The sequence below is a fragment of the Vombatus ursinus genome, unplaced genomic scaffold (assembly GCF_900497805.2).
Source record: "Vombatus ursinus unplaced genomic scaffold, bare-nosed wombat genome assembly UNPS02000582.1, whole genome shotgun sequence".
Classification (NCBI taxonomy): domain Eukaryota; kingdom Metazoa; phylum Chordata; class Mammalia; order Diprotodontia; family Vombatidae; genus Vombatus; species Vombatus ursinus.
This window is the reverse complement of record NW_020940360.1, coordinates 6,659,215-6,672,046: the sequence shown is the minus strand read 5'-3', so window position 1 is coordinate 6,672,046 and position 12,832 is coordinate 6,659,215. Positions and strand designations below refer to the sequence as shown.

General features: G+C 36.8%; 1 protein-coding gene across 1 annotated transcript in view; it reads right to left on the bottom strand.

Moving 5' to 3' along the window:
* Positions 1 to 6,409: 6,409 nt before the first annotated feature.
* The window catches only part of LOC114037828 (cytochrome b5 reductase 4), a 101,206-nt gene continuing 94,783 nt past the window's right edge, over positions 6,410 to 12,832 (bottom strand). Inside the window, exon 16 of the mRNA XM_027854804.1 lies at positions 6,410 to 10,297. Coding sequence (XP_027710605.1) covers positions 10,243 to 10,297 — 55 coding nt within the window. The 3' untranslated portion in view covers positions 6,410 to 10,242. The remainder of the gene's footprint in view (positions 10,298 to 12,832) is intronic.

Sequence of the window (12,832 nt, the reverse complement as noted above, 5' to 3'; positions counted from 1 at the left end):
ATAAAATGATTAATTACCCAGAAATTATGTCTCTCGAACTTTTTAAATGTCACAAATATGACGGCTGAGTCCTCAGTGTGTGTGTTACATACAAGGTATACGAAGGAATATAGGATTGGATCGCTTGGTATTTAATGCAAAAAAAGGAAACAAATTTAGGGTTATTATATCAGACCAGCTAAACTATGATGGACCACATTGATTTTGTAATGTCTGGTTTGTGGCTGCTGTGATTCTTTCTCAAATGTATATAAGGATATGTTTGCTATTTAGGATTTTTGTAACTGCAACTCCCATGCTAGATGACATAGTGAATAAAGTGCTGGACATGGTGTCAGGAAGACTTGAGTTCAAAGCCTTTCTCTGACACTGACTAGCTATGAGATTTTGGGCAAGTTATTTAACCTCTTTCAGACTTAGTTTTCTCATCTGTAAAGTGGGAATAATTATAGCACCTATATATAGGTTTCTATGATGAACAAGCAAGATAATCTATGTTAAATATTTTACAAACCTTATAGAACTATATAAATGTCAGCTATTATTACTAGAATCCTTCTTTCATGAGTGTAAGTGAACACAATTTGATAGAAAATGAATATTTGCATACAGTAGTAATTGCCTGTTGGCACATCTTGCACATGTAAGGCACCTCATTATTGAACAAAAAAGCCCTGAGAAAATATTAAACTGTTTATTGTACCTGTAACTTGCTTTAGAGTTTCAAGACTGGCTCAAGAGGGTTAAGGTAAGTCAGAAACTCAAGCTGTCAACAAACAATGACACTTCCTTCTTTTGCTATGAAAACTTTTATAACCACCTATGTGGAGGCATAGGACCCTGGGCTCTAGGAAATTTATAGGTAACTGCTTCGAAGAACCCAGCCAAGGCCCAAAACCTGAGAACAGGTCTGATAAATTTATAGACAGCAACAAAGTGAATTACTCTCTTCTTCCTCCCCTCATCTTCTCTACTTTTTCTTCGTCCATCACTCTACAATGCTCAAAGGACCCAAAGTGTAGAGTCGGGAGCAGAGGGGAGAAGATCATGCTTTGATTGCTCTGGTGTAGCCATTGTCCTAGAGTCCCTAGAAATTGGGGAAAAGTAATGAAACATAAACTGACATGAAAAAGTGGAACCTACAGGTTCCAAAAAGCTTGCAACATGCCTCCTTCTAGCCTTCCTGAGACTGTGGAGGGCTATATCTAATATCAGACGTCTCAGAGGAGCCTTTGACTAGTGGCAAATCATGGCAATCCCTGTTGGGAGTCTCTGATGATTGCTAATATTGTGTTGCTCATTAAAGAGGGATCCATATGTTTTAGGTAATAGGCACAGAGGAATTAACTTCTTTTTGTACATAAATGTGGGGCATCTGACATGTTTCTTCCTGAACCTGTCTGATCCCTATAGAATGCCTAGTTTTAGAGGAGGGTGGAACCTCAGTGGACTTGTAAGGATGTACATGCATCAAGTAACTGAACAAATTGGCCTGATGGTTGGTTTCATTACTTTTGTTACACTTGGAACATTCACTGTGCAGATGGACGGGAAGGGTGTGTGTGTGGTATTATCCAATAAAAATAACCAACATTTTTATAGCACTATGTAGCAGGCACTGTGCTAAGAGGTTTACAGTTATCTCATCTGATCCTCACAACATTCTTGGGAGATAGGTCCTATTATTATCCATCCTCATTTTACAGATAAGGAAACTGAGGCAAATAGAGATTTAAGTGAATTGCTCAGGGTCACACAGCTAATTGAGTGTTTGGGGCCAAATTTGAATTAAGGTCTTTTTGACTCCAGGACCAGTGCTCCATCCACTGTGCCATCTTGAAATGATTATAATGTAAAAACAGAAGATATCAATAGTATTTTAAAAATTAATAAATGGATTTGTTGGATGGTTTCGTTTGTTATTGTCCATATAAATGCTGAAGTTATTTCAATGGATCTGTGATGTCAGGGTTGTGGATATTCCCTCTAGTGGTGCAGACTGCAAACTACTCTTCATGGTTCTTGTCCATGTTCTTCCATAGAATATTTACTCAAGATGCTGGAGTTCTTCCTCTAGGATTTTTAAAATAATAATAATAATAATAAAAAGAATGTCTGCCAAATACAAGAGTTTAAGAACCTCTCAAATTGAGGATACCATGATAGGAGAAATGTTCTAAATGTTTTCTAAAAATATTCAGACTAGATGTAATTTTTTCCATTAATATTTATACCTTACCTCCATAGTTCTTTGGCAGTAACCCTTTCAAAGGAACTTTTTTCTTATACATTTTCAGAATAATAGCTCCTTTACAATATTATTTGAGTTACAGATGGCAAACTCAATTAGTCCCTGATGGCAAAAACTAAAATTTTTTTCCAATAATGAGATAGAGAGGGAAGGAGGGGAGGAAAAAAAAATCACCAGTGAAGAGAAGTTATTTGAATGACTAAACGAGATGCTAAGAATAACTTTTAAGAACTACTTTCAAAAACATGCTATATAAGGAAAATACTTTTTTTTGTTTTTCCATTTCAAGATAGGTTGCATGGTATAGTTCAAATTTATAAGCCACAGGCAGGGAAATTATCTAGGCAATTACCTTTTTTATTTTCATCTTCACCCATAACCTACCATTTATACTCTCACATGCATTAGATGCTAGCCATCGTGCCATTCTCCTCTTTTGGGCAGTATATTATTGATTGGAGCTTATTACAGCATACAAGGGTTGTTACCTTGCACCGTGCATCACTTAGAGTACATTTATCTTATTAATGGTGTGCTCTTTGATCAGACCTACACGACAGCCTTGCAAAGTGGCACTACAACAAGGACTGTTGGGGGAGGGGAGAGGTGAGCAGTAGGCTTCCTCTTCAAATGGCTGCTCTCCTAGACATGGGGGCACTAAAAGGAGACTCGTATTTTGATTCAATTTTTTAACATGAGAAATGTTTTCACTAAAGAAATTCATGGCTAGATTTCTGAAACTGATGAGAATGTTTTTCATTGAGACTGTCCCAAATGGTATTGGGATGGAAGGCAGAGCACCGGTGATGTATTGTGAATTGGGAGACCAGCACACATAAAACAGAGCACCTGATTTTCTCCTCCTAGGTTAATAGCTAAAGGTTTAATACAGTAAACTTGTTAATTTACGCAGAAAAGTAGCAATGAGTTGCTTAAATATTTGTAATAATTTGCCAAATGAAACACATATTTAGAAAACAATTCTGAAGTACAATACAACCTCATAACTATCAGATTGTCTAACATAACAGAAAAGTAAAAGGATGAACCCTGGAGGGGATGTGGGACAAAAGGTACACACTAATGAACTGCTGGTGGAGTTGTGAACTGGTCTAACCATTCTGGAGAACAATTTGGAACTATGCCCAAAGGGCCAATAAACTGTATACTTTTTGAACACTACTAGGTCTCTATCTCAAAGAGATCAAAGAAAAGGAAAAAGGACACATACATACAAAAAAACTTACAGCAGCTCCTTTTGTGATTGCAAAGAACTAAGAGATTGAGGGGATGCCCATTTATTAGGGAATGGCTGAACAAGTCACAGCATATGATTGGGACAGAATCCTATTACACTATTAGAAATGATGAGCAGGATCGTTTCAGAAAAATCTGGGAAGATTTAAATGAAGTGATGCAAAGTGAAATGAGAATAACAAGAACATTATACACGGTAACAGTAATATTGTAATGATGATCAACTGTGGAAGACTTAAGTTATTTTGATCAATAAAATGACCCAAAATAATTCCAAAGGACTCTTGATGAAAAATGCTATCCAGAAAGAACTAATGAATTCTGACTACAGATTGAAACATACTTTTTTAAAAATCTTATTTTGCTTGCTTTTTTTTTGACATGGCTAATATGGAAATGTTTTGCATACCTTCACGTCTAATGGGTATCATATTGTTTGCTTTCTCAATGGGTGGGGGAAGGGTGGGAAGGAGGGAGAGAATTCAGAACTCAAATTTTTTTTCCTTAATAGTATTTTATTTTTTTCCAATTAACATATAGTTTTCAATATTCACTTTTGTAAAATTTTGAGTTCCAAATTTTTCTTTCTCCCTGTCTTCCCTCCCCAAGACTGCAAGCAATCTGATATAGGTTATACATGTATAATCATGTTAAACATTTCCACATTAGTCATGTTGTGAAAGACAAATCAGAACAAAAGGAAAAAAAATGAGAAAGAAAAAATAAAAAACAACAAAAGTGAAAATAGTATGCTTCAATCTTGCATTGAGACTCCATAGTTCTTTCTCTGGATGTGTTAGCACTTTCCATCATGAATCTTTTGGAATTGTCTTGGATCATGGTATTGCTGAGAAGAGCTAAGTCCATCATAGTTAATCATCGCACAATGGTGCTTGTGTACTCACTTCACTCAGTATCAGTTCATACAAATCTTTCCAGGTTTTTCTGAAATCCACCTGCTCATCATTTCTTATAGAACAATAGTATTCCATTACATTCATATACCACAACTTGTTCAGTCATTCCCCAATTGATGGGCATCCTCTCAATTTCCAACTCTTTGCCACCACAAAAAAAGCTGCTATAAATATTCTTGTACATGTAGGTCCTTTTCCTTTTTATATGATCTCTTTAGGATATGGACCTAGTAGTGGTACTGCTGGATCAAAGGGTATGCACAGTTTTATAGCCCTTTGTGCATAAGAACTCAAATTTAAAAAAAAAAAGTTTTTAAAGAAATACTTTTTAGCTCTGTGATCTTTGAAATGCTACAAAATGAAAAAAAATATAATTTTTATTTACACATCTATTTTATTTATATAAATTGTATAAATCATTTTAGGATCAGGTGGTTAAAGTACCTCATATTTTTTTTTTTAAATTACCCTGGCATTTTGTAATAAAAACATTGCTTCATTGTCTGCGCCTATCATTCTCTTTCTTTCTTGCTTTCCCTTTCCCACTCCCAATCTTCAATCCCTCTTCTCTCTCATAAAAGTTTTCTGGTAGAATGCTTTCATTTGTCAACTGGAAAGTACAGCCATGGGCTTAAGGAACTAAATAAATCCCAAGAAAACAAGCAGCACCCTACCTGAGCTCTAATTGCTCAGTCAGGCAAACACAATGCTTTAAAGTCATACTGGCAAAAGTTTATTTTAAAAAAAAAAACAAACAATGCAAAGAGTCAACAACTCTCTTTAAAAAAAAAAAAAGAGACTCCAATTGAATTTGTAGAGCAGTCCCATGTGAGGTCAACCATTTTAAGTGAACCTCTGTTGACCGGCAGTCTCTTCTGAGGTTTTCATACCAAGAAATCAAACTGAATAACTAAAGCATGGGTAAACAAACAATCCTGGAAGAACAGTGAGGGGGTGGGAGCAGAAATCCACCACCAAGAACAAGTTTTTAAAAACCTCATTTGCATTGGCAACCCAATCGAGATTTGAACACTGACCTCCAGTGGGAGATGAGTCTTTCACAGTGTTAATTTCCTTGCCTTGTGCATGTTTTCTAATCAGTCTATTAAAGTCATCTGGGCCAGGCATATTGTGTACTTCACAATGCTGAGATCAACAACTTGATTAAGAAGCGAGGGAGGATTCCTCACTTGTTCTATTATGTAAAACTGGTTTCAGTAAGTTGCTGAAATTCATATCCAACTACCAGAAAGATAGAGACAGATGAGAACTCAGAGGGGAGCAATTTAATAATGGGGACAAACCATTGATTTTTGAAGGAAAGTTAAGGGTACTGAACATACTCATATGGCTTTTGGGTGATCTGTTACTTGGGAGCTATCACATGAAATATGGGTTTTGAGGGTTCACAGCAGAATTGGGCTACCTCTGGTTTCTCTGGAGGACTTTGCTGTGTAAACTATTTTACACAAGAGATGCTCTTTAGGCACTCTATTAATAGGGTAATGTTTGCCATTCTAGAATTGTAGTTGACAGTTTTAGGGGGTTTTACCTAACAGGATATCTCCTTACTGTGTGGGATCTCTCCAGCCCTTCTCCAATGCAGAATGATCCTGAAGCATCCATACACTTCATTTGAATTTTCAATAATCAGATCCTTCCCCCCCCACCCCCCCAGTAACTTAGAATTTAGAATCTTAAAGATGCTGGAGCACTGAAACGTAAATTACTTGTCCACGATTACACAGCTTGAATGCATCAAAGGCAGTACTTAAACAAGAGGTTTTTAACCATTTTTGTCATGAATTCCTTTGGCAGTTGGGTGAGAACTACGGACCCATTCTCACAATGTCTTTCAATGTGTAAAATAAAATACATACACACAATACTTTCTGATGTTTCTTTCTCTAACTGTATTTTACGAGGTGATCTAATCTATGACCAATGCAATTTTTTGATTTGTGAAAATGAATCCTCCTCAAAATTAGGCATTTTCCTCTCTTTAATCTGATTAAAATTACCAAAGAAATATATTTCAGCAAAACACATGGAACTTCAAGATTTCTTTTTTCTTTTTTTTTTAAACATAAAACAGATTTCCATTGCCCTCTGGAAATATTCTTTTTTCTTACTTTTCCAAATGGTGTGAAGTTCCATAAAGAGCTGTGTCCTTATGTGCGGAGATTGGGGATCAGGAGAATAATATATAAATTCAAATTCACTTCAGCCAACATTTATTAAGCACCTACTATGTGCCAGGCACTGTGCTGAGTGCCAATACAAAGACTGAAAAAACCCCCCAACATAATTCCTGCCCTCATGGGGTTTACAATCTAACGAGGGAATGTGATTTGTACATAAATATGTAACAAGTTAGAAAGTAATGAGAGAAAAGGAAACTTTACAGGAAAATCTGAGAAGGGAGGGATCCTTTCTAACTGGAAGGCTCTAGGAAGGTTTCATGGAAGAGCTGGGACCTGGGACCACTCACCCTGAAGGAAGAGAACAATTTCAAGAGTCAGAATTTGAGGCTGCAATATGTCTTAGCAACAGGGAACAATCAGTATGAATGCAGAGATGAGAGAATGTGCATGAGTGCATGAAAAGGTCAGGGAGTATCTAGGATTATATCAGGGAATATCTAGTTCATCTGGAATACAGATTGCATAAAGGGAGAGTGAAATAAGGCTGGAAAGATATGCTGAAGACAGAGTAAGGCCCTTAAAAGCCAGGCTTGGGGCTTTGTACTTTACTGTGAAGGAAACAGGGAGACACTTAAGGTTTCTGAGAAGTGGAGTGACATGGTTGAGATATGGCATGGAACAGAGGCTAGGAACTGGAGACACAAAGTCCTGGTTCAAATCTTGCCTCTGTCAGTTACTAGCCATGGGCAAGTCAATCAATCTCTTTGAGCTCCAGGCAACTAAGTTATAATGGGCTGTGAAAGAACTCCCTCCACCAATGAAATCTAAATCCTTGACATATATGTGATGTGACATGTTCAAAGAACTATATACTAAGGATATCTGGGCACCTGTGCGTAGGATGTATTGGAGGGAGAGATACTAGAGGCAGGGAGCTCTTAACAGTATAGAAAAGGGATGATGAAGACCTGAGCTAGAGCAGTGGCAGTGTGAGGCTGATTAAAAAAATCTATGAAACAGCTATTACCATGGTGCAATCATGAGGATTTGGTAACTGAATGGATGAGGGAAGAATGACATAAAAGGGTGAAAAATGTCTCCTAGGTTTCAAACTTTGGTGACTGAAGGGATGATGGTGCCGCCAACAGAAATATAGAAGTTAGATGTGGCTGGGTTTAGGATGGGGAGGGAGTAACAACCTTGGGAGGTTGGTGGGTGAGTGCTATTATTATCCCCATTTTACAACTGAGGAAAGTGAGGCAGACAAAGGTGAAGTGACTTGCCCATGGTCACCTAGCTGGAAAGTTTCTGAAGGCTGAATAAGAATTCAGATTTTCCTGACTCCAGGCCCAGTGCACAATCTGCTGTGTGACCTAACTGCCTCTCAATTCACTTTCTAGATATGTGACATTTACACTGTCTGTGAGAAAGCCAGGTGATGCCCAGCAGGGGAGGGATTGGAATTTGTGAGTCATCTGTGAAGAAGTTTTGGGGCTACAGGAGTATATGAGACAACCAAAGGAGGGAATATATAGAGAAAAGAAGGTAGAAGGATAGAACCATCAGGGACACCCATACTTTGGGCCTAGGAAGAAGGGCCTCAAAGGAGTCTGAAAAGAAGCAGACAGATAGGAGAACTAGGAGATATGAGTATCATGGAAGCCAAGGGATATAAAGGTGGGATGTCAATGTCACCAGGTGCCCAAAAGTCACGAATGAGGTGGTTAAGTTTCAAGGCTAGCTCACATAATCCCATAATGTAGATGAAATATACATTCAGGATGAAAACTAGAAGAAAATTCCAATGTTCCAGTTCTAATACAGAGAAAACACAAATGAATAAGCAACTATTTCTTTTAATGCTGGTGCTTAATTAAGGGAAATCAGTTCAGTCAGAGGGGTACAAAGAGGTAGAGGAAGACTTTTCTGGACATTCTGAACTGCAGAACACTTTTAAGTGCTTTAGAAGATTTGAACTTACAAGTTTAGAGCTAGAAGAGGCCTTAAAAATAAACTGATTTTATAGATGAGGAAAAATAAGATTCAAAGAAGTTTAAGTCACATTTCATACAGCTAGTTAGAGGTAAGTTCAGTAATAGAACTCAGAATCTCATTCATTTCCATCCCTCCTCAATTTAGGGTTTTTCAATTGGGATTGGGAGGATGAGGTATGGTTCTTGGCCACAAGACCAGTCACCTAATTACCAAATTTTGTAAAATAAAAGTTAGACTTTACCTTACCTCTATGAAAACAATATCCAACATGATGATATATTAAGCTAATCTGAAAAAAATCCAAGTCACTTCAGCTATTTGACTTCATTACTCGGCATTCAATAAAATCAGCCATCCACGTGCACTTCATTTTAGCTATCTTGCCAGCCCTTTTCTGCACGCCTCTCATGGAAGCAGGTGAAGGTCTATAATACTGGTGAGAAGAAAGAATAAACTGTTCACACCCCCATCAGGAAACTTCCCCACTGTGAGGTAAGGGAAGAATGACAAGCAAAGAACAAAGTAGTTACACAATGTTCCTTATAAAACCAGACAGCCAAACAGTTTCAAAATAAAGTATCAGAACTTAACCCACTCCTAGTCTGCATTCTCCCCCCCCACCATCACCTCTCTACTCCCCCAATGGAACAACCTTTCAAATGCTTTCTTCTGGCTGATGAAAGTCACATTCTCTGCACTGATGTGCCCAGATTTTTAATTTGACTTTGGTTAAAGAAGTGACACCTGCCTCTTTTACTATCATTTATCTTGGGTTATTTTCTCCTGTATCCAAGCATTTTCACGAAGGTTTATCCAAAATTCTAAATAGTTCTCTCTCCCTGAATTCTTCTTAGATGCTACAACTTTCAACTGGGGGTTGGGATACCTGTGGTCTAAGACCCAGCTGCCATATACTAACTAGCTTTGTGACCTTGGGTGAATGACTTACTTCTAATTTCTCTGGGTCTCAGTTTCCTCATCTATAAATGAAAAGGTTGGATCTGACGACTTGTAGGGTCCCTTCCAGCTCTAAAGTTATACACAGAGGGACAATGGATTTTAGAGCTAGAGGTCCACCCTTGCTACATTCATCACATTTCCAACGAGGATTAAAAAAATACCTACATATAATTGTATCCTACTTTGTATCAATGTCATATACATAAAAAAATCTTGTTTGGGTCATTCAATAAATCATAACATTCCATAGTTTAATACTAATAACAAGAACCTAAGTGATCATTTCCTGAGTTAACAGTGCAATGTAAAATTCAGACTGTATTGCTAAGAAGACATTTTACAGCATAGAAATGTGATCAAAGTGACCATTTACCACATAATGAATCATAAAATACTTATAATAGCGCCTTACAGTAGAACAGTGAATCATTTAAAAGTGATTCTATAACATTTTTCATCTAGAGCATTAAATACTGTCTCCATAATGAACTACCCAAATGAAAAGCCAACAGTAGTAGTAAAATCAGTCGAAATGCCAAGATAAAGTCTGACAAATGATGTTATTGAAGAGACAGCTGCATGTCACTGAAGAAACCCTAAGACTGGCCTTGTAGGCACCTTCTATTATGTGTATAAAAAAAAGTTTCCTTTAAAAAAAAAAATCCAAGCACTCAGAAACAGCTACATAAATTTGGCAAGATCCTGCAGGAGCTCTTCACTATGCAGTAAAACTATGGACCTCTTCTTGGGAAAAGTTAAGATCCTTCAGCAATCTGAAAGAGAAAACCAAAATGTATGTTTCCTTCGAGTCATCAGAAAGGAGAAAGGAAAAAGTAAAGTTAACAGTTTGTCAGTAACACCAGAACATCACGCCACTAAGAGATTCAGTCTGGCTAACCACTTAACCTGGACAAAACCTTTTTAAAACTATCCTTAAATTGCTTTAAGAGGAAAATAACGAAAACATTTCAGAAATGACTACCCACTCTATAAAATATATATTCAATATGCATAGCATGCTAAAGCCAAGTGGAAAAAAAGGGTATCTAAAAATATTTCCTAAGAGTACTCTTAAAAATGTCTGTTTTTCCTTCACCTCTTGTTGTTCAGTCACTTCAGTTGTGTCCAACTCTTTGTGACCCCATTGGGATTTTCTTGGCAAGGACACTGGAATGGTTTGCCATTTCCTTCTTCAGGTCATTTTACAGATGAGGAAACTGAGGCAAACTGACTTGCCCAGGGTCACACAGCTAGTTAACGTCCGAGGCTAGATTTGAACTCATGAAGATGAGTCTTTCTGACTTCAGGTCTGGTGCTCTATCCACTGCACTATCTAGCTGACCCAAACTCCCTTCTCCCTACCACCCCAATATTAAGGCTACCTCTACACTCATAGCAAATGTAGAAAAAAAACTTCTTAAACTGCAGCCAACTACCTGTCTTTTAAAAAATGTACAGCTTATTTTTATTTTAAAGTAGACAATAATTTCTAACACTCCCCTACTTATCTGTGTCCTCTTTTGAATTTCCTTTGGCTCTCTTCTGAGTATTTTTAATGTTTCATTAATGTCCTTTTCTTTTTCTTTTTTTTTTTGCATTAGTATCAATACCTCTTCTTCACTCTCTTAACAACTCTTCCTCCTGAACACCCCCACTCCCATCCCTCAAAAAAATCCCTCCCTAGCAACAACTATAGTCTAGCAAATCAGATTCTCCACTGGCTACGTCTGAAATCATAGATTTTAGTTTTCAATTCTAGTTCCACCGTCTATACGCCAAGAACAATTCAAATTCTTTCACTTTGACTTTTTATATGTATAATGTAATACAGAGAGGTTTAAATAATGCTGTAATTTAAATACAAACAACTAAGTCCTACGTGTAACTGTGAAGATTAATTATCTGCAATCAATTCAAAATCCTGGGCTGGTTTCTTGCTATCATCCATCACACTTCTAGACACCTCAGTTCCTCACCGTTCAGCTAAGGAAATGAAATCTGTTTTAATATGAGCCTAAACAAACTAAGATCAAAAAAGCAAATCTGCTTCAAGATAACCATTCTAAGGCCTAACAGAAGTTACTTTTGACAATGCAATGTTTTAAATTACCTAAACTAATGACCATTATTAACAATACTACAAACACACATGTAATTTGTATATTCCCACATATTGTATACAATATAGTCAGTTCAAAACATATATAACATATACATGTGTGTATAAACCACCATATGATTTAGTCAGCACAGGAAATTCCTGGTGTGGCAACTCCTTCCTCTAGGGTAAATCACAACCCACATGACTTAGAAGATAATGTTTTAGAAGATTTCCTGAGGCACACAGAGGTTAAGTGACTGAGAAAACTAGTAAGTGTCAGAAGCAGGGTTTGAAAGTAAGTCTTTCCTACTGCTAAACCTAACCCTAGTTATCACCATAGGGGATTTTTCACCATTTTTTGTCACGGACCCATATGGCAGTCTTATGAAGACTATGGACTTCTCATAACAATATTTGTTTTTAATTAATAATTGAAGAAAACATCAAATTTCAGGTTAGTGAAAATAAAAATGTAACGCTTTTCCCATTTAAGATCATAGATCTCCTGAAATCTATTCAAAGGGGTCCATGGACTATATCTTAAGAACTCCTATACCATATCATTAGCAGTGCAATGAGTCTAATATCTGCTAAGATGCATTCTCCCCAATAACTTATTTTAAGAACATTATTAATTACTCTTCACTGCAGATTAAAAGTTGTAGCATGGATCTGAAAAAGCATAGAATATAAACAACCATTTGAAGGAATAACATTATCTATTTTCAAATAACATCAATTCAAGAGGGAATATTCTAAAATTAGTCAAACCAAATATGAAATGAAAATTTTTTTGCAAGTCTCTCTATATGCAGAAATTTACTTACTTTCTTTGGACTAAAAAGGAAATGATAGTGACAAGAATTAGAAAAAGGTCTTTCACCTACTAGTTTCCACCTTTTTAATTACTGAACCATGAAATAAAACAGTTAAGATGGAACACTACTAATTTTGGTCACATAAGAAAAAAATCTAACTTTGTGTGGCATGTGGTAACAAGGTCAAAAGGTACACTTAGTTTTGGAACATTTCTCTTTTAAACTATTCATAAATTTTGCCTTTTTTTTTCCTTTGGTGAGGCAATTGGGGTTAAGTGGCTTGCCCAGGGTCACACAGCTAGTAAGCATCAAGTGTCTGAGACCAGATTTGAACTCAGGTCCTCCTGACTCCAAGGCCAGACAGAGCTCTATCCACTAAGCCACCTAGC